Source organism: Hyla sarda, chromosome 7 (genome assembly GCF_029499605.1).
Source record: "Hyla sarda isolate aHylSar1 chromosome 7, aHylSar1.hap1, whole genome shotgun sequence".
Lineage (NCBI taxonomy): Eukaryota > Metazoa > Chordata > Amphibia > Anura > Hylidae > Hyla > Hyla sarda.
The window spans coordinates 152,062,709-152,086,420 of record NC_079195.1 but is presented as its reverse complement, the minus strand read 5'-3'; the positions used below and the strand labels follow the sequence as shown (position 1 = coordinate 152,086,420).

General features: G+C 44.6%; 1 protein-coding gene across 2 annotated transcripts in view; it reads right to left on the bottom strand.

Moving 5' to 3' along the window:
* LOC130282579 (rap1 GTPase-GDP dissociation stimulator 1-A-like) overlaps positions 1–23,712 on the bottom strand; it is a 475,415-nt gene that overhangs the window by 93,618 nt on the left and 358,085 nt on the right. For both annotated transcript variants that reach the window (XM_056530939.1, XM_056530940.1), the window contains exon 10: positions 1,360–1,485. In XM_056530939.1, the coding sequence (XP_056386914.1) occupies positions 1,360–1,485 (126 nt within the window). The remainder of the gene's footprint in view (positions 1–1,359; positions 1,486–23,712) is intronic.

Genomic DNA, 23,712 nt, shown 5'->3' with positions numbered 1-23,712 from the left:
TTATCAGCTGCTGAAGCAGTTCTTTTCTCTCTGGCAACAGCGCTCTCTGCTGACATCTCTTCTTGTCTCGGGAACTGCACAGAGTAGAAGAGGTTTGCTATGGGGATATGCTTCTACCCTGGACAGCTCCCGAGACAGGTGTCACAGAAAAAAAACAACTCAACTTCAGCAGCTCATAAGTACTGAAAGGATTAAGATTTTTTAATAGAAGTAATTTACAAATCTGTTTAACTTTCTGGAGCCAGTTGATCTTTATATATATATATATATATATATATATATATATATATATATATATATATATATATATATATATATATAATATATATATGCAAAGCAGCCCATTACACAACCTTTTCAGGTAGTGTTCCCTGGTATCAGCTTAGCTCCTGTTAAGGAATATAAAAAGCTGAATGGGATTTATGCCAAGCCAGACTACTCCCCAAAAGGTAAGTTTCGACCCATCTGCAGACAGCTGTTTCGGGGTATTCGCCCCTCGTCAGTACAGAGCAGGGTGATCTGGCTTGGCTGTGAGGAGAGGCCTGATGCTTTAAACGGGAAAGTACTGACCCCCTATATATATATATATATATATATATATATTTTTTTTTTTCCTGGATAACCCCTTTAAGGTATTTTGGTGTAGATGACACCTTTTCTGGGATGTAACATGACAGTTCTCATATTTGTTTTCATCATAATTCACCATGATTAAGGGGTTTAATCACTGGCATCAATGTCAGTCATTAGCGGTGGGTATCAGCTGTAGATAGTAGCCAGCACTCAATGTGTATGGAGCAGACTCAGCTGGAGCAGACTAAGTTTGGAAATTACAAGTTATTTTTAGACCAATTAGTTTTTTTATGGTTTAAAGCTGGGTCCTGTAACTACCTGCTGAGCTTTTACAAATTATTGCTATGTTCACACTAGTATGGTGGATACCACTATCACCAAAATGACTCCAATAATATACAGTATAATGAAGTATATCTTTTTCCAGCATGGTATGCTTTGTTTTGACAAGCAAAAAAAAGTTAATTTTTAATAGATATAACTTTGAATGTTAGTTCTGTGGAGCCATCTGGGACTCTAATATTCTATATCTTATATTGAACCTCAAGTAAAAAAAAACTGAACTGCTAGTAGGCAGCATTACCAGACATAACTCCTGTATAAACACACACATTCATTGTATCATAGATAATTGCTATCAATAACTAGCATAGAAATTATTCCCATTACTGAAGTTATCAGAAACAGCCATTTCCAAAACATGACTTGGTTTCCATATTGCAGACAAGTAGAGAAAAAAACTTTTGTCCCTGGACCATGAATTTGTAGAATAAACAGACAAATTACCTTGGCCATCAGTCAACATCCTTAGTGTACCCAATAGTTTGAACTGAACTGGGGGCATTTCGGATCTCAACAACATTTGGATTCTGTTTGCCACTCCTTCTTCCAACATTCGTACTTTGTTCATCACTAAGAATAAGATACATATCATGTATTTAAAGTCACAAATAGCATGAGTGTCATATGTTAAATAACTAATATTTTATATTTTTCCTAAACTCACCCAATGAATGTAAAATCTGCCTGGATGTAAAGATAACATAACAAATGTAAAGGTACAGGATAAAGAGAAGCATTAGATTGTTAGATTGTTAGGTATTTTTCTCATCTCAGATCTTATTTTCTTTATGTTAACATTTCTTATTCTTACTATATGCACCAAAAAAGTAGAGCTTGTCATTGGTTAGAGAATAGAGGGGGGAGCCCACAGCAAGGAATGCATATAATATTAGTTCTGTGGTGAAGTACTTAAAGGGGTACTCCGGCGCGAAGACATCTTATCCCCTATCCAATCGCTGGGGACCCCCGTGTGACGCCACATGGGGGCGGGGACATGACGTCACAATGCTCCGGCCCCCGTGATCGCCAGTAATCAGACCCGGAGCGAACGATCTCCGGGAACTGATTCTAATGGGATGCTGCTTGCAAGATCACTGGGGGTCCCCAGCGGTGGGATCCCCGCGAGCAGGGATCTTATCCCCTATCCTTTGGATAGGGGATAAGATGTCTTAGCGCAGGAGTACCCCTTTATGAAGGAAGGTCCTGGCAGTGTAGTGTATTGATATTTCCTGGTAACTTTTTGAACAACTTTTTTTTACCACAATTCAGTAGATATTGTAGTGATATCGCTTCATTCACTACATTCACTACAATTTGTGTGGGCCGGGGGGCTAAAATGGCGCATTAGATTGTTACGCTTATTTCTGGTGCAACCGTACTGGGGCATATAACTCTTAAAAAAAGTGAAATATATACGCAGTTCTAAGTTTTTTTCTGGTTAAAGGGGTACTCCGGCCCTAATACATCTTATCCCCTATCCAAGGCTCAGAGTGTGTGGCATGACGACCAGGGGCCCGGAGTATCGTGACGTCACAGTATGCAATGACAGATTGTGGGGGTCCCCAGCGATCCTACATCTACGCACTAGATTGTTACGCTTATTTCTGTTGCAACCATACTGGGACATATTACTCTAAAGAAAAGTGAAATATATACGTACTCAGCAGTTCTACCTTTTTCTCGTTAAAGCTAATAGGGGGAAGAAAGTGTAAAAGCACTAAAAGACATATGCACTAGATTTTTACGCTTATTTCTGGTTAAACCATACTGGGGCGAATAATAAAAAAAAAAAAAGCTAAATATTTATGCACTTGGGGGCCGGAGTATCGTGACGTAACAGTGTGCAATGACAGATTGTGGGGGTCCCTGGCGATCATACATCTTATCCCCTATCCTTTGGACCGGAGTATCCCATTAAAGCTAATATGGGGCAGTAAGTGTAAAAGCACTAAAAGACTTACACACTAGATTGTTATGCTTATTTCTGGTGCAACCATACTGGGGCATATTACTCTAAAGAAAGTGAAATATATACGTATTCAGCAGTTCTACACTTTTTTGCGATAAAGCTAATAGGGTCAGTAAGTGTAAAAGCACTAAAAGACTTATTCACTAGATTGTTACGCTTATTTCTGGTGCAACCGTACTGGGGTGTATTACTCTAAAAAATGTTAAATATATACACACTTAGCAGTTCTACATTTTTTCTGGATAAAACTAATAGTGGACAGTAAATGTAAAAGCACTAAAAGACTTATCAGTCCTTGAGCCTGTCGGTGTGTACCAAAGTGCACAGCAACGCCGATGTGTGGAGCTGTAACTACAGTCAGGGACAATACACCCCACTGAATGATTGTGGTTCCTGCACCAGCAACTTGGCCAGGCCACGGCGCTTTCGCCTCCACGCTCTCACGTCGTTGGTCCTGCAGCAATGTCCAACTCTGCCTCTTCATCCTCCAAAATGTCCTCAGCCTCCACTTCATGGACAAGTCACAGTGCCCCTCAAGCATACCATGTGTGCAGGCAATGGTGATGTCACGCTGTTCTTCAAATGGTTTGCCTTGGCGAACGGAGTCACACAGGGGAGGAACTGCTCAAAGGGATTCGTCAAGAAATAAAATCATGGTTTACTCCACAACAACTGGAAATGGGAACCATGGTGACCGACAACGGGAAGAACATCTTGTTTGCGCTGCGTCAAGGAAGCCTGAGCCATGCACCCTGTATTTCATACGTGTTCATTCTGGTTGTCAAGCAGTTCCTAGAGAGTTCCACCCATCTGCAAGACATCCAAAAAATTGCCTGGAAACTTTGCATGCACTTCAGCCAATCGTACACCGCAAAGCACACCCTCCTCGGACAGTGTCAGAACGGCATCCCCCAACAAAGTCTGATATGTGATGTTTCCATCCATTGGAATTCCACCCTCCATATGTTGTACCAACCATACGAACAGAGAAAGGCCTTCAATGATTACTTGATGATCCAAGCAGATAGGGGGAGTCTCCTGTGTAACTTCGATGTCAACCAGTGGCAGCTCATATGTGACACCTGCCGTTTGCTCAGGCCCTTTGAGGAAGCCACATTATTTGTCAGTCACCAGGATTACAGGATGAATGATGTCATTCCACTGCTTCATTTCCTACAACAGATGGTGGAAACAATGGCTGGTCAGGGAACTGGATACGTGGCCTCTTCATCTCACGGCCACATGAGCCCTGAGGGGGCTGAACTGGAGGAGGAGGGGGAGGGGCACAGTGGAGCACAGGCAGTGTATAGCGAAATGCATGGTTTTGATACTCAGCTGACAGGAGAGGAGGAGCAGGAGCAGCCAGAGGAGCTACATGGGCATGAGGAAGACGAGACAGAGTACCTAGACACACTGTGGCAGTATGCAGTAGAGATGGAGGCAGGAAGTTCCTCCTCCGAGTTACTTGCACAAATGACCACTTGCTTGCGGTGACTGCCGAATTGTCACCATTTGGCAGCGAGATGACTTCTGGCTCTCCACCTCGTTGGACCCTCGCTACCGGCACAAAATGGGGGCCTACTTGGACATGACCATGCCAACCCACATTGAAGATCCACTGGACTTCTGGGCAGCCACACTTGATTTGTGGCAGCAACTAGCAGAGTTTGCCATGGAAAAGCTGTCCTGCCTGGCCAGTATTGTGGCATCAGAGCGGGTGTTTAGTGCGGCGAGGGCCATAATAACCCCATGCAGAACTCACCTGTCCACCAAAAATGTGGAGAGACTGATCTTTGTCAAGATGAATCAGGCTTGGATCAGCCAGGATGTACACATACCAATGCCTGTATCTATGTATCAGACTAGATTATCCATGGTGCCACACCAACACTTTGACAAAAGAGATTAGTTTCTTCTGCCTACCTGCCTCAGCTACTATTCTGATCCTGCTACCCACCTGATGCCACACATCTGATGCCAAGTGCTCCTTCTTTCACCCACCTTAGTCAGCGGGTGCTGGTATTTCCACCCACCGCCCCACTCTGTCACCGGGTCACTTTCAGGACTCCTAATGCTGCTGCCGCCACCTCCAGGCTCTGTCATTGTGCCGCTATATGGTCTCATGCTGCTGCCACCTCCAGACTGTAATATCACCTAAAGGTGTGAGAACCACACACAAAAAATGTGAAACCCCAAATAAAGTGAACAATGTAATAATGGTACAAATAATGTAATCAGCTGAGATATATGGTTAAAAATATATTTTTATTACAATGTTTAAAAATATGCATACAGAATCAATTCTTTATGGGTATAAATTAAAAGGATAGCTAAAAACAAGGTGTATACTGTATATACTAAGGCCATCCCAGTCCCCTCCACTTCTAGACAAAGCCACTCCAGGCGAAATGCATCGGAGTTGTGGAGGTGGGCTGGGGTGAGTCCTGTGTTCTATGTTTAAGCCAGGTTTCTTTTATTCCTTCTACATTGTCTGCTGCTACATAAAACACCATCGGCTCCATTGCTGCTAATCTGCACTGGTCACTTTATTTAATCTTGGCTGCTATATCAATTGCTATTGTGCTCCCCTTTCCTGTTTTTTTGCACCTTTTTTTATTTTTTATTATTCATTGCTGTTATCACATTTGCTTGGTTTTCACTATTAGTATAATTAATTCTCACGTACTTATTCTCACTGAGTGCATGTGTGATGTGTTATTTACCTGCATAGCAGCCTTATATCCTTGTATATGTATTTGTCCCCCTTTGCACAATATCTTCCAATTGCACCTTTTAACTCCTTTATTGGCACTAGCACTTTACCAGCAGCTCCAGGCTTTTTATATTATCTACTATTATTGTATCTATATATTATATAAATTTTCTCGGCCAGGTGCACAGGACTTTTCACCCCAGTATCCAACATGTTTCTATCTATCCTTTTAACTTATACCCATATGAATTGATTCTGTATGCATATTTTTGAACATTGTAATAAAATATATTTTTAACCATATATCTCAGCTGATTACATTATTTATACCATTATTATATTGTTCATTTTATTTGGGGTTTCACATTTTTTGGGTGTGGTTCTCACACCTTTAGGTACTATTATTAATTGTTGTTTGGTGAACCCCTTTAGTTACATATATTCATATATACTTTGGAGCCTATATATAGGAAAGTGTTTTTTGGTGTCACCTCCAGACTTTGTCATTGTGCCGCCATATGGTCTCGTCATGCTGCTGCCACCTCCAGGCTCTGTCATTGTGCCGCTCTGCGACCTACATAGGCTGCCGCCACCTCCAGGCTGTGTCATTCTGCCTCTATATGGTCTCCTCATGCTGCTACCACCTCCAGGCTGTGTCATTCTGCCTCCATATGGTATCCTCATGCTGCTGCCACCTCTAGGCTGTGTCATTCTGACACCATTTGGTCTACTCATGCTACTGCCACCTCCAGGCTGTGTCATTGTGCCACCATATGGTCTCCTAATGCTGCTGCCACCTCCAGGCTGTGTCATTGGGACGCCATGTGGTCTCCTCATGGTGCTGCGACCTCCAGGCTCTGTTATTGTACCATTCTGTGGCCTACATAGGCTGCCGCCACCTCCAGGCTGTGTAATTGTGCCACCATATGGCCTCCTCATGCTGCTGCCACCTCCAGACTGTGTCATTGTGCCACCATATGGTCTCGTCATGCTGCTGCCACCTCCAAGCTCTGTCTTTGTGCCACCATATGGTCCACTCATGCTGCTGCCTCCTCCAGGCTATGTCATTGTGCCACTCTGCGGCCTACTTAGGCTGCCGCCACCTCCAGGATATGTCATTCTGCCGCCATATGGTCTCCTCATGCTGCTACCACTTCCAGGCTCTGTCATTGTGCCGCCATATGGTCCCCTCGTGCTGCCGCCACCTCCAGGATATGTAATTCTGCTGCCATATGGTCTCCTCATGCTGCTACCACTTCCAGGCTATGTCATTGTGCCGCCATATGGTCTCCTCATGCTGCTGCCGCCTCCAGGCTCTGTCATTGTGTTGCTCTGCGGCCTTTATAGGCTGCTGCCACCTCCAGGCTGTGTCATTGTGCCGCCATGTGATCTCCTCATTCTGCTGCCACTTCCAGGCTGTGTCATCCTGCTGCCATATGGTCTCCTCATGCTGCTGCCCGCTCCAGGCTGTGCATTCTTCCTCTATATGGTCTCCTTATGCTGCTACCACCCCCAGGCTGTGTCATTCGGCCACCATATCGTCTCCTCATGGTGCTGCCACCTCCAGGCTCTGTCATTGTGCTGAACTGCAGCCTACATAGGCTGCTGCCACCTCCAGGCTGTGTCATTCTACCACCATATGGTCTCCTCATGCTGCTGCCACCTCCAGGCTCTGTCATTGTGCCACTCTTTGGTGAACATTGGCTGCTGCCACCTTCAGGCTGTGTAACTGTGCCGCCATATGGCCTCCTCATGCTGCTGCCACCTCCAGACTGTGTCATTGTGCCACCTTATGGTCTCGTCATGCTGCTGCCACCACCAGGCTCTGTCATTGTGCCACTCTGCAGCCTACAAATGCTGCCGCCACCTCCAGGCTGTGCATTCTTCCTCTATATGGTCTCCTCATGCTGCTACCACCCCCAGGCTGTGTCATTCGGCCACCATATGGTCTCCTGATGCTGTTGTCACCTCCAGGCTGTGTCATAGGGCTGCCATATGGTCTCCTCATGCTGCTGCAACCTCCATACCCTGTCATTGTGCCACTCTGCGGCCTACATAGGCTGCCACCACCTCCAGGCTTTGTCATTTTGCCACCATATGTCTCCTCATGCTGCTGCCACCTCCATGCTGTGTCATTGTGCTGCCATATGGTCCCTTCATGCTGCTGCTTCCTCCAGGCTCTGTTATTGCGCCACTCTGTGGCCTACTTAGGCTGCCACCAGCTCCAGGCTGTGTCATTCTGCACCATATGGTCTCTTCATGCTGCTGCCACCTCCATGCTGTGTCATTGTGCTGTCATATGGTCCCCTCATGCTGCTGCCTCCTCCAAGCTCTGTCATTGTGCCACTCTGCGGCCTACTTAGGCTGCCGCCATCTCCAGGCTGTCATTCTGCCGCAATATGGTCTCCTAATGCTGCTACCACCTCCAGGCTCTGTCATTGTGCCGCCATATGGCCTCCTCATGCTGCTACCACCTCCAGGCTGTGTCATTGTGCCGCCATGTGATCTCTTCATTCTGCTGCCACATCCAGGCTCTGTCATTGTGCCACTCTTCGGCCTACTTAGGCTGCCACCAGCTCCAGGCTGTGTCATTCTGCCGCCATATGGTCTCCTCATGCTGCTACCACATCCAGGCTCTGTCATTGTGCCGCCATATGGTCTCCTCATGCTGCTGCTGCCTCCAGGCTCTGTCATTGTGCCGCTCTGCGCCCTACTTGGCTGCCACCACCTACAGGCTGTGTCATTGCGCAGCCATGTAATGTCCTCAAGCTGCTGCCACCTCCCGGCTCTGTCATTGTGTTGCCCTATAGTCTCTTCATGCTGCTGCCACCTCCAGGCAGTGTCATGAAGAGACCTATGGTCTCATCATGCTGCTACCACCTACAGGCTCTGTCACTGTGCCGCTCTGCAGCTTACTTAGGCTGTTGCCACCTCCAGACTGTGTCATTGTGCCACCATGTGATCTCCTCATGCTGCTTCCACCTCCAGGTTCTGTCATGTCATTGCGCTGCCCTATGATCTTGTCATGCTGCTGCCACCTTGTGTCGCTCTGCGGCCTACATAGGCTGCCGCCACCTCCAGACTGTGTCATTGTTCCACCATATGATCTCATGCTGCTGATGGGACATTAAACTCGTTAATCTCTTCAAACTCTTCATTTGACATCTCAAAAATCTCTGATATCTTCAATTGTGACGCCATATGGTCTCCCAACCCTGCTACCACATCTAGACTCTGTCATTGTGCCACTCTGCGGCAGTGATTCTAATAGCGATGCCTGTAATCTGCACATCATACTGAATAACAGTATTATTTCACTACCTCAGCACAGTTCCTATGCAAGGCAAAGTGTTCTACACCCCTGTAGCCCGTTAATAGCAATTTTTAATAGAAATTCAACGCAAATAAATTTGGTTCGAACCACATTTTATTTCCGGAAAATTCGGCGAATCTGCCAAATCGAATTTTTTTTAAAACTCACCCATCTCTAGTAGTGATGCATTCTAGGCAGTGAATTGGATGATCACAATTGTAGCTTCATGTTGGTAGATACTGGTTGGCAGATACTTTGATAAAAGTCTACTTTTACAAACCTTTACCTATATGGCCTTCATAAGTGGCCATGGAACAATAGAGAGCCTATCAAAATTTAAACAATACACCTTTTTCCATATAGCAACCAATCATAGTGAATTATTCTACAGCAGTCAAGGAAATGGAATCAGAGGTCTAGTTATTGTTTTCAAGACAGTTTGAATCCTAATAGATTTATTAATAATGTGTCAAAGGGTTCATGCATTTGAAAGGTGCCCAAAATGGTGCAAAGTGCACCAAATGTATAAAAGTGGCACATGTTGTTATGAACTTGATGCCACTCTTTAGGAATGCTAAAGCCCTGAAAAGGTAGATATAGCCCTGTGTAACAGGGTAATCTGACAAACACTTGCTTTTCAGCTGACAGGGTAGTTTTCCCCATAAGAATGTGCGACCAATGGCTTATTGCAGCAAAGGGCCACACAAACAATTCAGCGATTATTTTCCTGCTGGATGCTTGAGCCGCGTAACAGCTCTGTAAAAGAATACTTGTTTATTATAGAGACTTGGGCCGTCTAAGAGGGCCCTTAGACACATTTGGCCCTTATTTACTAAGAGTGGAGTGTAGGTTTCTTTGTGGGTTTTAATTCCCTACAATTTATTTTGATCTGTCGGGTTTTCCTCAGCTCAAATCCACCACATTTTATGTGGAAACCTTAGTAAATATGTTGAGTTTTTGTGAAAATGTCAGAAACACTTCCCTTTTCAGAAACCACACACCCTTTTCCCGGTGGCCACGCCCCTTTTCCAGGTTTTCTTAGCAAAATGGAGAGTTAATCAGGGATTTTTAAATTCTGGCACAAATTCTGGTGCAATATCTGGCACAGACAGAATTTCTGGCGCAATGCAACAGAATCTGGCGCACAACCCGACAAAACATGTCAGGTTTGCAATAGTAAATGAGGGCCATTATTTTTCTTTCTTTTATATCTTAGGCAGATTTTATGCTTGCTACAGCATTTTCTGTTAATCATCACCTAAACAATCTTTATGTTTGTCTTTGTCTCAAGCAACTGCTGTCCAAGCAAATAAGATCATGGGATTTATCAAAAGGGACATTTAACGCATAGGGGGGTATTCATCAAGTCGTGTAGGTGAACATCTTTTTACCCATTAATTCATGTGGTGGAAACTGTGCACCTGCACCAGATTTATTACATGGTGCAGAGCAAATGCTAAATCTGGTGCTGATCACATTTCCTACTTCAGTACTCCACTTTTTATGGTGATTCCTTTGTGACTTTTTGTGCGACTTTTTATTCCATGCGCCAAAATGTGTGACTTTTTTAAAATGCTGTCCACAGTTAGTTCTGTAAGCCAAGTCAGGGCTGGTGTAGATTTTCTCCTAAGTTAGCACAGTTGCGACAAAAGATGCGACAAACTGAATAGTCGCATTTGATGAATTCCTTACCACTGCATGATATCAACCGAAATCATGACTTGGTATGTTTCTTTTGAAAAACCTTCTAAAGCAAAAGTCGCAATGAATAGTTTCAAAATAGCATCTGAGACAAACTGTGAGACAAATGTACACCACAAAACCAGGGCAAAACCAATGATAAATTCCCCCCAGAGTATAGTTCTGTTGTACTGTTAGTAATGAAGGCTTTGTCATATAACTTTATCTGCAGCTTTGGCCTGTTTTAGAGAGGTAATATAACCTCTTACATCCAATACTGCCCTTTTCCACTTCAATATAATAAAGAATTGTGGTGTTTGTGATTTCACAATATACTTCTATTATTTAATTTGATCCTTGGTAAAGGAGAGCAGTATCCCTCTTGCATTGCTTGTAGCATTCTTGAGGCAATGTGAATGTAATGGTGGCTATGACTGCCCCTTTGCTGTCTTAGGCTGGAATTCCACAGAGTTTTTTTTTGCAAAAATGCCGTAAAAAACGCCAACTTTCCCGCACTGCGTTTTTTCAGTGAAAAAACGCTGCGTCCAGATGTTAGCTGCAAGTTAGTAGTAAATTGCAAAATGCCAGATTCACTTGGCGTTTTTCAGTTTGGCGTTTTTAATCCTTTTGCCGTTTTTCAGCAATTTCGGGCTCAGAGGCTGGATTTTCAAAACGCCCGACAAAACCTGGTTTTAAATTTTGCATTTTTGCAGTAGGTTTTTATTCTTTTTTGGATTTTAGCGATCCAAAAAAGTGATGGAAATAACTTTTTTATTAAAATTTCGTAGGGTACCATTAAAAGAAAATAATATAAAAGCTACAGTAGTGATGGAAAAAATTGTATCTGACGAAATGTATCTTTTTTGTTATGAAATGTTTATTGATTTTTAAACAGGGATCAATTTGCGGGTAAAGCACTAAAAAATGTAGCCGACAATAATAAAAATGGAGTGTGTGTGTTTTTCACTTTTTTTTCCAACATTTTTTAGGTAGTACTACTACTCCCAGCATAGAACACACTGTTCCATGATGGGAGTAGTAGTACCTGTACTAATTGACAGATCGCCCATTGCGATCCTCCTGTATAATGTATAGATGCGGCCAGCTGCTCATCTATGGTCCCCTGCACTGCCTTATATATACACCTATTCATATTTCCCGCAGAGCTGTGATTGGCCAGATGGTTCCAGCCAATCACAGCTCTCAGTGGGAAATTGGAACATGTGTATATATACATCAGTGCAGGGGACCATAGGAGAGCGGCCGCCCGCATCTATACATTATACAGGAGAATCACAGCGGGTGTCAGTAGTGATACCCGCTGTGATCTGTTCTTAACTACAAGTACTACTACTCCCAATATGAAGCACACTCTGCTCCATGCTGGGAGCTGTAGTACCTGCATTAATAGACAGATTGCATCATGTGTCAGAAATTACACTCGCTACAATCTGCCTATTAATGCAGGTACTACAGCTCCCAGCATGGAGCAGAGTGTGCTCCATGTTGGGAGTAGTAGTACCTACAGGTAAGAACAGATCACAGCGGGTATCACTACTGAATCCACTGTGATCCTCCTGTCTATTGCAGAGATAGAGCGGCTCTATACATTGCTCAAATCTCTGCTCTGCACTACACTCCGGGCCACTCATTCATATTTTCCTCAGAGTTGTGATTGGCTGCAACCATCTGGCCAATCACAGATCTGGGCAGAAAATATGAATGGTACAGAGCAGAGATGTGAGCGCTGTATAGAGCCGCTCCACATCTCTGCTATATTATAGACGATCGCATCGGGTGTCAGACTGACACCCGGGGCGATATGTCTATTATAACAGGTACTACTACTTCCATCATGGAACAGTCTGTTCCATGCTGGGAGTAGTAGTACTGCATAAAAAATGTTTAAAAAAAAAAAAAAAAAAAAAGTTAAACACACACACACACACACACTTTATAAAAAAATGTATTAAAATTTTGTTATTAAAAAAAAACCATTTAGTTAAATAAATTTTTTACATTCCTACTGCATCCTTTTATAAATTTTTTTTGGTACCCAAGTATTTTTGTACAAAAAAGCGCCAAATAGGCCAAAAAAAGCAAATTCCACACAAAGGTAAAAACGCCAGAAAGAATGCCAAAAGGCAGGGAAAAACAGTGGCAGATTTCTGGCTTTTTTTCTGGCATTTTAAGCCAAAAAAATCGCAGGGCTAAAATCTCAGTGGAATCCTAGCCTTATAATATTTTATTTTTCATTATTGGGAAAAGAGCCATTGGAGGTAAAAAGCATATATATTTTTATATTTTTTCTAAGATGTTTCTTAAAGGGGTTGCTACTTTTATTTTTAGATTAAAATAAATTTTAATTTTGTATAAATAAATCCCAAATGATGTCTTGGTGAATTTCTTGATACAAGTTAACAGCAAGCAGAGCTCCATTGAAAAGATTCATATCTTCTGGGGATTGGCCGGATGGTGGCAGCCAATCCCCGCTCTCAGCAGGAAATATGAATGATGAGTGGCCGGCCGGAGTACAGAGCAGAGATGCGAGCGCAGGAGAAAGCTGCTCTGCATCTCAGGGATGAAGGATGATCGCAGCAGGTGTCAGGAGTGACACCCGCTGTGATCTGTGCTTAACTGCAGGTACTACTGCTCCCAACATGGAGCACAATCAGCTCCATGCTGGGAGCTGTAGTACTTGCATTCATAGAAAGATCGCAGCGAGTGTCTGTTATACACGGCGCTCCGGCTGGAAATACCGGCCTTGAGCACATCTCCCCATCTCTGTCAGCCACCAACGAGGCTGGGATTTGCATTGCGGGATGCGCCTGCATGCGAGTCCCAGACCGTCACTTACCTCTGTCCACTGCCTCTGCTCCTCAGCTCTGGCACGCGTGCCCCCACCTCCTTGGGCACACGTGCGCCAGAGCATTGAAATTTAAAGGGCCAGTGCGCCCATAATTAGTTTTCACCTGTGCCTCAGTTTTAAGTTCCTACTCCTCCCTCTTGCCCTTGCAGGATCTTTGTTTGCCTTAGTGCCTTAAAGAAAGCAGTATTTTGTGTTCCTTGCTGTGTACCAGACCTTGCATTCCGTGACCTGACCGTATTCATATCCGCCTGCCTATTGACCTTCTGCTACCCTACTGACTACGCTCCTGTGCCGCCTGCCCAGACCTCTTGCTAGCCTGACTACATCCTGTCTATTCCTTCTGTGCCATGCTTCACCTCAGCCGCCTGTGTGGTCGATTCGTGCCAGGGGGAGCGACCTGGGTGCAGCAAGTCTATCCTGCTTTGCTTCGGGCTCTGGTGAAAACCAACGGCAGCTTAGACTCCACTCCATGGCACGTCATCTGCCACACAGGTCCAGTAGATCCACTACATCTCCTGCTCCAGACCACCGTGGTATTGCGGATCTACTACCTCGTGAGTTCCAGTCTACTGCGGGGAGTCTTACAGTAAGATCCGGCCATGGACCTCGCTGAGGTACCTCTGCCAGAGAATTCGGATCTCCCTTCCGTTCTGGTCCGTCAGTCGCAACAGTTGACCCATCAGGTGCAGCAACTAAATCAACTGTCTGCCATGGGGCAGCTACTTCTGACCATGCAACAGCAGTTGAAACGTGCTCCACCTGTTCCTGCAGTTCCTTTTGGATCAAAGCTACGTCTTCCCCTTCTCTCGAAGTTTGATGGAGATCCTAAACTGTGTAGAAGCTTTGTGACCCATTGCTCCATGCACCTGGAGCTCTTGGCAGATCTGTTTCCAATGGAGTGTGCAATGGTGGAGTTTGTGGTTAGTCTGGGCAGCTCCTCTCTGGAATCGCAGCCATCCGATTACCTCTAATCTCACGGCCTTCTTAGCAGAATTCCGCAGTGTTTTTGAAGAACCCGCACGTATTTCCTCTGCTGAGACGGCTCTTTTAACCTAAGACAAGGGACTTCCTCTGTGGGAGACTATGCAGCCCAGTTTCGCACCCTTGATTCAGAATTGTCATGGAACCACAAGGCCATATGTGCTACATTTTAAAAATGACTGTTCAGCAGAATAAAGGATGCTCTTGCTGCGTGAGATCCTCCGTCTAACCTGTGTGAACTGATCCATTAGGCCACACGTATTGATGTGCGTTTTGCCGAAAGACAGGAGGAGCTTCGTAATGAAAGTGAACCTACCAAAAAGGCTATGGAAGTGGATCATACTCGCCTCACCCAGCAGGAGAGATCCCGATGACTCGAAAATGCTCTTACCTAGGATACATAGGAGAGGCGTCCCTGGGAGTGAATGCCACCTCTCCTCGTTTGAATATCTCTGTTCAAGTCCATGTTTCTGCTCAAACTTCATTCTTCGCTTCTGCATTTTTGGACTCTGAATGCTGGCAACTTCATTGATGCCTCTCTCGTACATGAATATAGTCTTCCTGTGAGTCACCTTGTCAAGTCTCTTTTCATCTATTCGGTCACTGGAAAAAATCTGGACTGTAGAGTTCTTTACTGCACAGAGTCTCATCTCCTGCAGGTGGGGGTCTTGCATAAGGAAAGGATTGAATTCTATGTGCTCCCACATTGTACTTCTCAGATACTTTCCTTGGCTCCAACGCCATTCCCCACAGCTTGACTGGAAATCTGGAGAAATCACCAGCTGGGGACAGTGCTGTCAAAATTGTTGTCTTGTGCCGGTCCAGCTTAAAATTGTTTCTTCCTTTCCTCATATGCCTGGTCTGCCTTCCCCTTATCAAGATTTTTCTGATGTCTTTTGCGAAAAACAGGCCGAGACTTTACCTCTGCATCATCCTTACGTCTGCCCCATTGATTTACTGCCTGGGAATATGCCTCCTCGTGGTAGAATCTATTCTTTGTCAGTCCCTGAGACTCAAGCCATTCAAAAATATATCCAAGAGAACCTCCAAAAAGGATTTATTCGAAAGTCCTCTCCACCTGCCAGAGCCGGGTTCTTCTTTGTGAGCAAAAAGGATGGTTCTCTCCACCCATGTATTGATTACAGAGGTCTCAACAAAATCATGGTCAAGAATCGTTATCCTCTTTCTTTGATCACTGAACTTTTTGATCGTCTTCAGGGGGCCAAAGTCTTCTCCAAACTGGATTTACGTGGAGCTTATAATCTGATTTGAATTTGAGAGGGAGACGAGTGGAAACCAGCTTTTAATACCCGAGATGGACATTTTGAGTAGCTTGTGATGCCTTTCTGTCTTCGTAATGCTCCAGCTGTTTTTCAGGAATTTTCTCAATGATATCTTCCGCCACCTTCTCTATACCTGTGTTGTCGTGTATCTTGATGACATCTTGGTTTATTCTTCCAACTTGGAGGAGCATCGTACTCATGTTCATCTGGTCCTTCGATGCCTCCGGAGGAATCACCTCTATGCCAAACTGGATAAATGCCTTTTTGAGAAATCCAGTCTCCCGTTCCTTGGTTATATTATCTCTCATCAAGGTTTGCAAATGGATCCAGTAAATCTGTCTACGGTGTTGGATTTGCCTCGCCCTATCGGTCTTCGGGGTATTCAACGTTTCATGGGATTTGCCAGCTATTATCGTTAGTTCCTCCCACATTTCTCTTCTGTGGTCACTCCCATTGTAGCTCTCACTAGAAAGAACTCTAACCCTAAGTTGTGGCTTCCTGAGGCCGAAGAGGCTTTCTCCAGCCTAAAGTCTGCCATTGCTTCAGCTCCTGTGCTATCAAGACCTGATCCAGAAAGACCTTTTGCCTTGGAGGGTGACGCTTCATCCGTAGGAGCGGGTGCCACTCTTACCCAGAAAAGGGCCAAGGGTAAAACTGTAACCTGTGGATTCTTTTCTAAAACCTTCTCGTCAGCAGAAAGGAACTACTCCATCGTAGATCGTGAACTACTTGCTATAAAACTCGCCTTAGAAGAGTGGCGACATTTGTTGGAGGGATCTCCTCATCTGATCAGACCACAAGTCTGACCCCAAGAATCTCCTGTACCTTCAGTCTCCTCAACGTTTGAAACCTCGTCAGGCAAGGTGGTCATTGTTCTTTATCAGATTAAATTTTTTCATTCATTTCCATCCAGCTAACAAGAATATCAGAGCTGATGCCCTCTCCAGATCTTCTGACTTTGTGGGTTTGGATCCTACACCTAGACATATTATCCCTCCTGATCGTCTCATGTCAGCAGCTCCTGCCGATCTTCTACAGGTACCTCCTGGTAAAACTTTTGTACCAGTCAGATTGAGACGCAAAGTCCTGAAATGGGGTCATTCTTCTTTATTGGCTGGCCATCCTGGAATACGCTAGACGCTTCTTCTTATCTCCCGGCACTATTGGTGGCCACATCTGGAACATGATGTCTCAATTTGTACATTTCTGTGTCACTTGTGCTCGAGACAAGACCCCTCGACTGAGACCCACAGAGCCATTGCCCATTCCTGAGATTCCATGGACTCACATTGCTATGGATTTTAATACCGATCTTCCGCCTTCACATAATAACACAGTAATCTGGGTTGTGGTTGATCGGTTTTCTAAAATGGCTCATTTTATCCTACGGCAAAGCACTTTTTACTTCATATCTTCCGTCTTCATGGTGTTCCAGAAAATATTGTCTTGGATAGCGGAGTTCAGTTTGTGTCCAAATTCTGGTGAGCTCTCTGTTCCTGCCTTGGCATCAGTTTGGAATTCTCCTCTGCCTACCACCCCCAGTCCAATGGCCAGGTGGACAGGGTAAATCAAATCTTGGAGACATATTTATGTCATTTTGTTTCAGCTCGTCAGGACGACTGGGTTGATCTTCTTCCCTGGGCCAAATTTTCCTATAATCATAAAGATTCTGAATCCACGAAGACATCTCAGTTTTTTATTGTTTTTGGTCATCATCTCCGGTCTCCTCTTCCTGTTACAGTTTCTTCCAGTGTCCCAGCTGTAGATGAACTTGTCCATGATTTCTCGTCCATTTGGCGACAGACTCGGCAGTCATTATCTCTGGCCTCTTCCCACATGAAAACCCAGGCAGACAAGAAAAGAAGACTTCCTCCATCCTTCTCTCCAGGTGATAAAGTTTGGTTATCTTCTAAGTACATTTGTTTCAAAATCCCAAGTTACAAATTAGGTCCTCGTTTGCTAGGTTTTACAAAAGATTAACCCAGTCTCTTACAAACTCAGTTTACGCATTCCTAACTCTTTTTCATGTATCTCTCCTCAAACCTCTGGTTATCAACTGTTACTCTCAAAGAAAAATCTCCGCTCCCACTCCTGTCTCCGGTTCCTCAGATATTTTTCAGGTTAAAGAGATCCTGGCCTCTAAAATGGTACGTGGCAGAATTTATCATTTTTGTCGATTGGAGGGGAGGTCCTGGGAGAGGTCCTGGGAGCCCGAGGAGAACATCTTGGACTGTAATCTCCTCAAGAAATGTTTGTCCCACAAGAAGAGGGGGAGACCAAAGGGGGAACTGTTATACACGGTGCTCCATTTGGATATACCGGCCATGAGCGCATCTCCCCATCTCTGTAAGCCACCAGCGGGGCTGGGATTCGCATAGCGGGACCCGCCCGCATGCCAGTCCCAGCCCGTCACTTACCTTTGTCCCCCGGCTCCGTGGACGTGCGTGCCAGAGCTTTGAAATTTAAAGGGCCAGTGCACCCATAATTAGTTTTCACCTGTGCCTCAGTTTTAAGTTCCTGCTCCTCCCTCTTGCCCTTGCCGGATCTTTGTTTACCTTAGTGCCTTAAAGCAGTGAATTTCATGTTCCTTGCCGTGTACCAGACCTTGCATTCTGTGACCTGACCGTGTTCCTAGCCGCCTGCCTATTGTCCTGACTATGTCCTGTCTATTCCTTCGGTGCTACGCTTCACCTCAGCCGCCTGTGTGGTCGAGTCGTGCCAGGGGTAACGACCTGGGTGCCGCCTGCCGCAGCAAGTCCATCCCGCTTTGCGGCGGTCTCTGGTGAAAACCAGCGGCACCTTAGACTCCGCTCCCTGGCACGGCCCGCGTCATCTGCCACACAGGTCCAGCAGATCAATTAATCTCCTGCTCCGGACCACCGTGGTATTGTGGATTCAAGTAATGGAGAGGTATGTACCTTTCACTGGTGAGGATCGCTCAGCAGCGCTAGCAGGAGGCTATCTGTCAATTATGCACAGGAGCAGCGGTAATAAAACCAAACAGGTTTATTGGTTTGTATAAATAAAATAAAAAACAGGTTCAGATGCAGAGACAACGCGTTTCTCAAGGATCCCCTGGCTTCATCAGGTCTGGGGGGTCATAGGAGTGAGGAGATTTAAATATACACAGGGAACGGGAAACTTAACAGGACGGTGACGTCACAGATACATCTTAAGACATGCGCATTGCAACAATGGGTTAAAAATATATGTATTTGTCTTAAGATGTATCTGTGACGTCACCGTCCTGTTAAGTTTCCCGTTCCCTGTGTATATTTAAATCTCCTCACTCCTATGACCCCCCAGACCTGATGAAGCCAGGGGATCCTTGAGAAATGCGTTGTCTCTGCATCTGTACCTGTTTTTTATTTTATTTATTCAAACCAATAAACCTGTTTGGTTTTATTACCTCTGCTCCTGTGCATAATTGACAGACAGCCTCCTGCTAGCACCGCTGTGCGATCCTCACCAGGGAAAGGTACATACCTCTCCATTACTTGAATCTGCACGACCGCCATCACTGATGTTCGGGACCAGGACGCAAGGCTGCTACAAGGACCATTTTTGAGTATATATACTCATACATGTGCTTCACAGTGTTGAGCCTGCTGCGCAACACTGAAAGGTGAGTGAGCAATCCCACCCGTGTTTTCTATACACTCTTTTGCTTTATCAACTGGGAAACTACTGCACTTAGAGAGCACCTATCTTTTTCTGTTCCCTTCGACCCATATGCTCGTGGTATTGTGGATCTAATATCTCCTGAGTTCCAGTCGACTGCGGTGAGTTTTACAGTGTCACTTCTGACACACGCTGTGATCCACCTCTATAATGTATAGATGCAGCCGGCCGCTCTTCTATGGTCCCCTGCACTGACGTATATATACTCCTAACTGATACGCATGTGCTATTCGGTGTTTACCGTATACAGCGATATACGGAATAACAAATTTTGTTCAAAAACATATTCCCATCTCCATCATTTTAGATAAATCAATATATGTATATATCCACATGTTCAAATTGATAGGGCGGTTGTATAGTTATAGTATATAAACACACCTTTAATAAAATATACACCTGTAATAAAACTTATATACAGGAACATATGTGGTACATATTATTTTTAGCTATTACATTCCATACAATAAACACACAACATACCAAAGAATATGTCATAACATATTCATTGAAGATACACCAAAAATCACAGATATATATATTTTTCCATATATTTTTTTATATTTTTGTCTATTTAACATATTGAAGTATCACACACTTTATATCCATATCACCTCATCATAATATTATCATATATATGTATCATTTACAAACATATATCACATTTTTATAAACCACATATAATTTTTTATTTTTAAACACAATACCCACCATATATGTCACGATTCGGCTGGCTGGAGGTGGATCCTCTGTGCCAGAGAGGGATTGGCGTGGACCGTGTCGGTGGACCGGTTCTAAGTTGCTACTGGTTTTCACCAGAGCCCGCCGCAAAGCGGGATGGTCTTGCAGCGGCGGTAGCAACCAGGTCGTATCCACCGGCAACGGCTCAACCTCTCTGACTGCTGAGATAAGCGCGGTACAAGGGAGTAGACAAGAGCAGGGTCGGACGTAGCAGAAGGTCAGGGCAGGCAGCAAGGATCGTAGTCAGGGGAAACGGCAGGAGGTCTGGAACACAGGCTAGGAACACACAAGGAAACGCTTTCACTGGCACAATGGCAACAAGATCCGGCAAGGAAGTGCAGGGGAAGTGAGGTACAAATAGGGAAGTGCACAGGTGAAGGTACTGATTAAAACCCATGCGCCAATCAGTGGCGCACTGGCCCTTTAAATTGCACAGACCCGGCGCGCGCGCGCCCTAGGGAGCGAGGCCGCGTGTGCCGGGACAGCACAGACGGGGAACGAGTCTGGTAAGCGGGTCGGGATGCGCATCGCGAGCAGGCGCGCCCCGCATCGCGAATCGCATCCCGGCTGGGGACATTATTGCAGCGCACCCGGTCAGCAGGTCTGACCGGGGCGCTGCGAACAGGAGAACGCTGTGAGCGCTCCGGGGAGGAGCGGGGACCCGGAGCGCTTGGCGTAACAATATATTTAAGTTTTCATTCTACTTTTACATTATATCCATATATTATATATATTTCTTTCTTTCATCTTGTTCTATATATGATTCATTACACTCACTATAGTTTATAGTAAATATATGTATATATGATCCAATACCCACACTTTGGTTCCTTTGCTAAAGTTCAGGATTATTCAGATCCCTAATCACTAATGAGATTCAGTTTTGTTCCATTTACAGCTAAGAAAATCCACCAGTTACAGAAAAGCTGTGGTTATAACAGCAGCACATTTCCAACAGATCATCACAGCTATTGAAAAAGAGACAGATGAACGTCTCGAAACGCGTCTAGCCTCTACATATACCAGCAACCTATTATACCATACTCACCACCATAGAAACAAGGATCTTCACAAATCAACTTGCAACTACTGGAGGCCCCGAGTGAGCGGCCCACTGTTACATGCGCAGCCACACAGGACATCAGCACTGTTACATGCGCTTCTACACAGGATGCCAGCATCCACTGCCAACCTCACTTACATCATCACTCCCACAGTCACCTGTTGAAGCCCGGACATTTCACATCGGCCGGACGCCAGCCGTGCCAGTCCGGCACCACAGGACCATGCGGAGAAGTGCGGCTTTCCCTCCAGACAGGCACATACAACTGTGCCGGACGCTAGCCGAGCCAGCTCGTCAGTGTGCATAGGGACACCGCCTGGGAGGTCAGGAAAGTGGTGCTTTGCACCATTGCATATTGCTAACCCACTGTACTACCAATGAACATAGGAGTATAACTCCATTATATCACCAACGGTGGTAAAATACTAACTATTACTGTACCACCAATGAGCATAGGAGTACAACTCCAATATACCACCAACGACGTGCTACCAACTGCTGCTTATTTATTTTATGTCCTGGACATTTAACAATAAGCTGGTTTACTTTTATTACTATTTTTATTTTATTTTCATATTTTAACCTATATTTTACTTATATAGCTTTATTAATTCCTGCCCTCTGCAAGGGCCCTGCGGGGATAGGGGATTATAACTGTATTTAATAAATGTTTTATGATCACACTAAATCTCCTACAATCTTTTTAATATCACATTTACATATATATATATATATATATATATATATATATTATATATAAACATTACATTTACACACACACACACACATACACACTTCTATACACACATTAAAATCCATATAGACATCATCACATATTTATATGGTCCATAAACATTTATCCATATCACACAAACCCAATTCTAGTATACAATACATAAGCCCAGATTTGAGGAAACACGTACAGTGGTCCCTCAACATATGATATTAATTGGTTCCAGGAGAACCATTATATGTTGAAACCATCATATGTCGAGTACATATGTCTATGTAAAAATGGTAATTGGTTCTGGGGCCTCGGAACCATTGTATGTTGAATACATATCTCTATGGGAAACTGCTAATTGGTTCTGGGATGACCATTGTATGTGGAGTATATGGGGAGTGTTTAACAAACCAGGGTGCCTCCAGCTGTTGCACAACTACAACTCCCAGCATGCATGTACAGCCACTTACTGTCTGGGCATGCTGAGAGTTATAGTATTGCAACAGCTGGAGGCACACTGATAGGGAAACATTGATGTATGTGGTGTATAGTGTGTATATGTATTGTATGTGATGTGTGACATTGCATGCAATACTGTACAGTACTTTAAATACCTTCAGGGGGGACAGAATGTCCTTCATTACGATCCTGCCGACTACAGCTCTATAGGAAAGGAAGGGGAGGGCAGCCAGCAGCTCATTGGATGCCTGCAGCAAGATGCTGCAGGCTATTGGCTATGGCTGCACTGGGGGGGGGGGGGGGGGGGGGGGGGGGCTTACACGGAGCTCACAGTGGAAGCCTGCGTGAGTTAGCAGGACAGCATGTGAGTAACAGGAGGCAGAACTGGGCACACGGGGCACATTAAACAACTATCTGTCAGTTGCTGAAGTTGTCAGCGCTGTCAGATAGTTCTTTGTACGATGGCCCCGACACACAGCAGCATCATATGTCGAGGCTGCCTTCAACATACGATGGGCTCTGAGAGGCCATCATATGTTGAAATTATCATATGTCGGGGCCATCATAAGTCGGGGGGTCACTGTACACAGTATATACACAATTTTCATATATTTATCCAGGTTGTACGGGCTACACAACCTTCACGCTAGTACTTGTCTGGCAAATATCCCATATAATCACTGTCTTGGTTGTAGCTACCTACTTTTTTTAATTTAGTATATATACACCTATTCATATTTCCCACAGAGAGTTGTGATTGGCTGGAACCATCTTGCCAATCACAGCTCTCTTCAGGAAATATGAATAGGTGTATATATACATAAGTGCAGGGGCCATTGAAGAGCGGCTGGCCGTATCTATACATTATATAGGAGGATCGCAACGGTGTCAGAAGTGACATGGGTGATCTGTAGTGATGTCGCAAACATAAAATTTTCCGTTCACGAACGGCGAACGTGAATTTCCGCAAATGTTTGCGAACGGGCGAACTGCCATAGACTTCAATAGGATGGTGAATTTTAAAACCCACAGGGACTCTTTCTGGCCATAATAGTGATGGAAAAGTTGTTTCAAGAGCACTAACACCTGGACTGTGGCATGCTGGAGGGGGATCCATGGCAAAACTCCCATGGAAAATTACATAGTTGATGCAGAGTCAGGTGATTAATGCCCTTTATGGATTAAAACTAAACATTCCTAAAATGTTTGAAATAATGTGCTTTAAAACATCAGGTATGATGTTGTATCAATCAGATAGTGTAAAGGTTACGCCCGCTTCGCAGTGACAGACTAAACTCCCCGTTTAATGCACCGCAAACAA